Source organism: Pundamilia nyererei, unplaced genomic scaffold, assembly GCF_000239375.1.
Source record: "Pundamilia nyererei isolate P.nyererei 1_Seehausen unplaced genomic scaffold, PunNye1.0 scaffold00139, whole genome shotgun sequence".
NCBI lineage: Eukaryota > Metazoa > Chordata > Actinopteri > Cichliformes > Cichlidae > Pundamilia > Pundamilia nyererei.
In genome coordinates this window covers 289,344-291,368 of record NW_005187540.1, presented here as the reverse complement: position 1 = coordinate 291,368, position 2,025 = coordinate 289,344, and the positions used below count along the sequence as shown (strand labels likewise).

At 51.9% G+C, this 2,025-nt stretch overlaps 1 protein-coding gene across 1 annotated transcript in view; it reads left to right on the top strand.

Moving 5' to 3' along the window:
* Positions 1-1,761, top strand: part of LOC102208445 (hereditary hemochromatosis protein homolog) — a gene marked incomplete at its 3' end in the record, with an annotated part of 5,243 nt that extends 3,482 nt beyond the window's left edge. The window contains exons 2-3 of the mRNA XM_013913597.1: positions 657-744; positions 833-1,761. Of these exons, the coding sequence (XP_013769051.1) occupies positions 657-744; positions 833-1,761 (1,017 nt within the window). The remainder of the gene's footprint in view (positions 1-656; positions 745-832) is intronic.
* Positions 1,762-2,025: the final 264 nt, after the last annotated feature.

Sequence of the window (2,025 nt, the reverse complement as noted above, 5' to 3'; positions counted from 1 at the left end):
AACCTGCTAGGGGGCAGGTTAGCTTCACGGAGTGTGTCGTCATAGTAACTCACTCAGAATTAATCTAAACTCGCTTTGTGAAACCGAAAACCCAGAGTTTTCGTTAACTCAGGGTATACTTACTCAGAGTTTGCACTAAACCGGCTTCCTGAAACAGGGCCCAGGAGTTTGACACCTGTGATATAGAGTGAAACAATGGTTTCACCCAAAACCTGATAATGACCTACATCACAGGTGTCGAACTCCAGGCCTCGAGGGCCGGTGTCCTGCAGGTTTTAGATGTGTCCTTGATCCAACACAGCTGATTCAAATGGCTAAATTACCTCCTCAACATGTCTTGAAGTTCTCCAGATGCCTGCTAATGAACTAACCATTTGATTCAGGTGTGTTGACCCAGGGTGAGATCTAAAACCTGCAGGACACCGGCCCTCGAGGCCTGGAGTTTGACACCTGTGATATAGAGTGAAACAATGGTTTCACCCAAAACCTGATAATGACCTACATGCTTTTGTTTTTTTTTACAATGGTTCATGTGATGAAGCACATGAAGCACCTGGGACTTTTTACCATTTGGTTTTAGAACTGAACACGCTTCTGGGATGAAATGTCTCAAACAAGGCTAACACACCAACACAACAACCACTGTGCTTACACAGGCCACGGAGAGCAGCCACTGGTTGCAGGACTCCGACCTCAGCCAATGGCATGATAATCGGGTTCAGCAGGAGCCAGTAGTGGGGAAGGGTAGAGCCCAGAGGTCGGGAGCTTTGGGAACATTAGCCTGAAGTTTTACGTTATTTTAAGTAACATTGTTGTAAATTTGTTCCATCAGGCACAGGACGACACTCCCTCTGGGCGCTTGCCTCCTACATCCCAGGCTCTGCCCACTTCCCAGAGTTCACTGTTGTTCTGATGTTGGATGACATCCAGGTGGGATACTATGACTCAAAGGTCGACCGGGTGATGAGGGCGAGCACGACATCTGACCACGAAGCGGAACTCAACCTGGGCCAGGAGCCCGTGACTGTGCTACGAGACATTTACTCCAGCATGAAGAAGAGGCTGAATCTGGTGAAGCATCGCTTTAACCTGACCATCGATGGCGTTCATGTCCAGCAGAGGGTAACGGGCTGCGAGGTACTGGAGGACGGCCAGCCGGCACTCATCATGTTCAGAGACGGCTCCAACGGGCAGGACGCCGACAGCCTCCTCTACAACATGACCCACTTCACGTATGCTGTCAGGGAAGGCTGGGAGATCCAGTGGGACGCCCTAAAGAAAACATCCTTCCAGATGCTGTATTCAAACATATATCTACCGTTCTGTGTGCGGACGCTCCAACACTTCCTGGAGCGCGAGAAGCACCTTGTGATGCGAAGGGTGAAGCCTCGACTCCGCTTTATCACCAGGCAAGTGGTGGGCGGGGCTCAGGTCACCTGCCTGGCCACTGACTTCTACCCTCGCCACATTAACCTGAGCCTGCTGCGGGACGGCCAGCCCGTGGACGAAGGCGAGCTGCGCATCGGCTCGGTGCTGCCCAATGGGAACGGCCTCTACCAAGTGAGGAAGACATTGATGGTCGACGAAAAGGAGCTGCAGAGGAAACACAACTACACCTGTGAGGCGTCTCACCTGAGCCTGGACAACCGGCTGAGGGTAAACTGGAGGGCGGAGTCATCGTACTCTCACAGAGTTCATTCCATCTCGCCTCTGGTCTTCCTGCTGCTCGCTGCCGTCCTGCTGCTGCTGGTGCTGAGGAGGAGGAGAAGGAGGAGGAAGGAGAGGTCAGAGGGCGTGGCCACAGAAACACAGGAGCAGGTGGGAGAGAGAGAGCAGTCAGACGACCTCTTGACGTGACTCTGTGTGGCATCAGAATCACCTTTATGGGTGTACCTTGATAGGTTTGTAGCTTGAACCTATTCGCTGGAACGTTGAAGACAATATAATTACACAGCAAAAGCATTGAACACCAAGTAGGCAAAGTTCTTCGTGTTACTCATGCATGAGGGAGACCTGCCTGGAGCC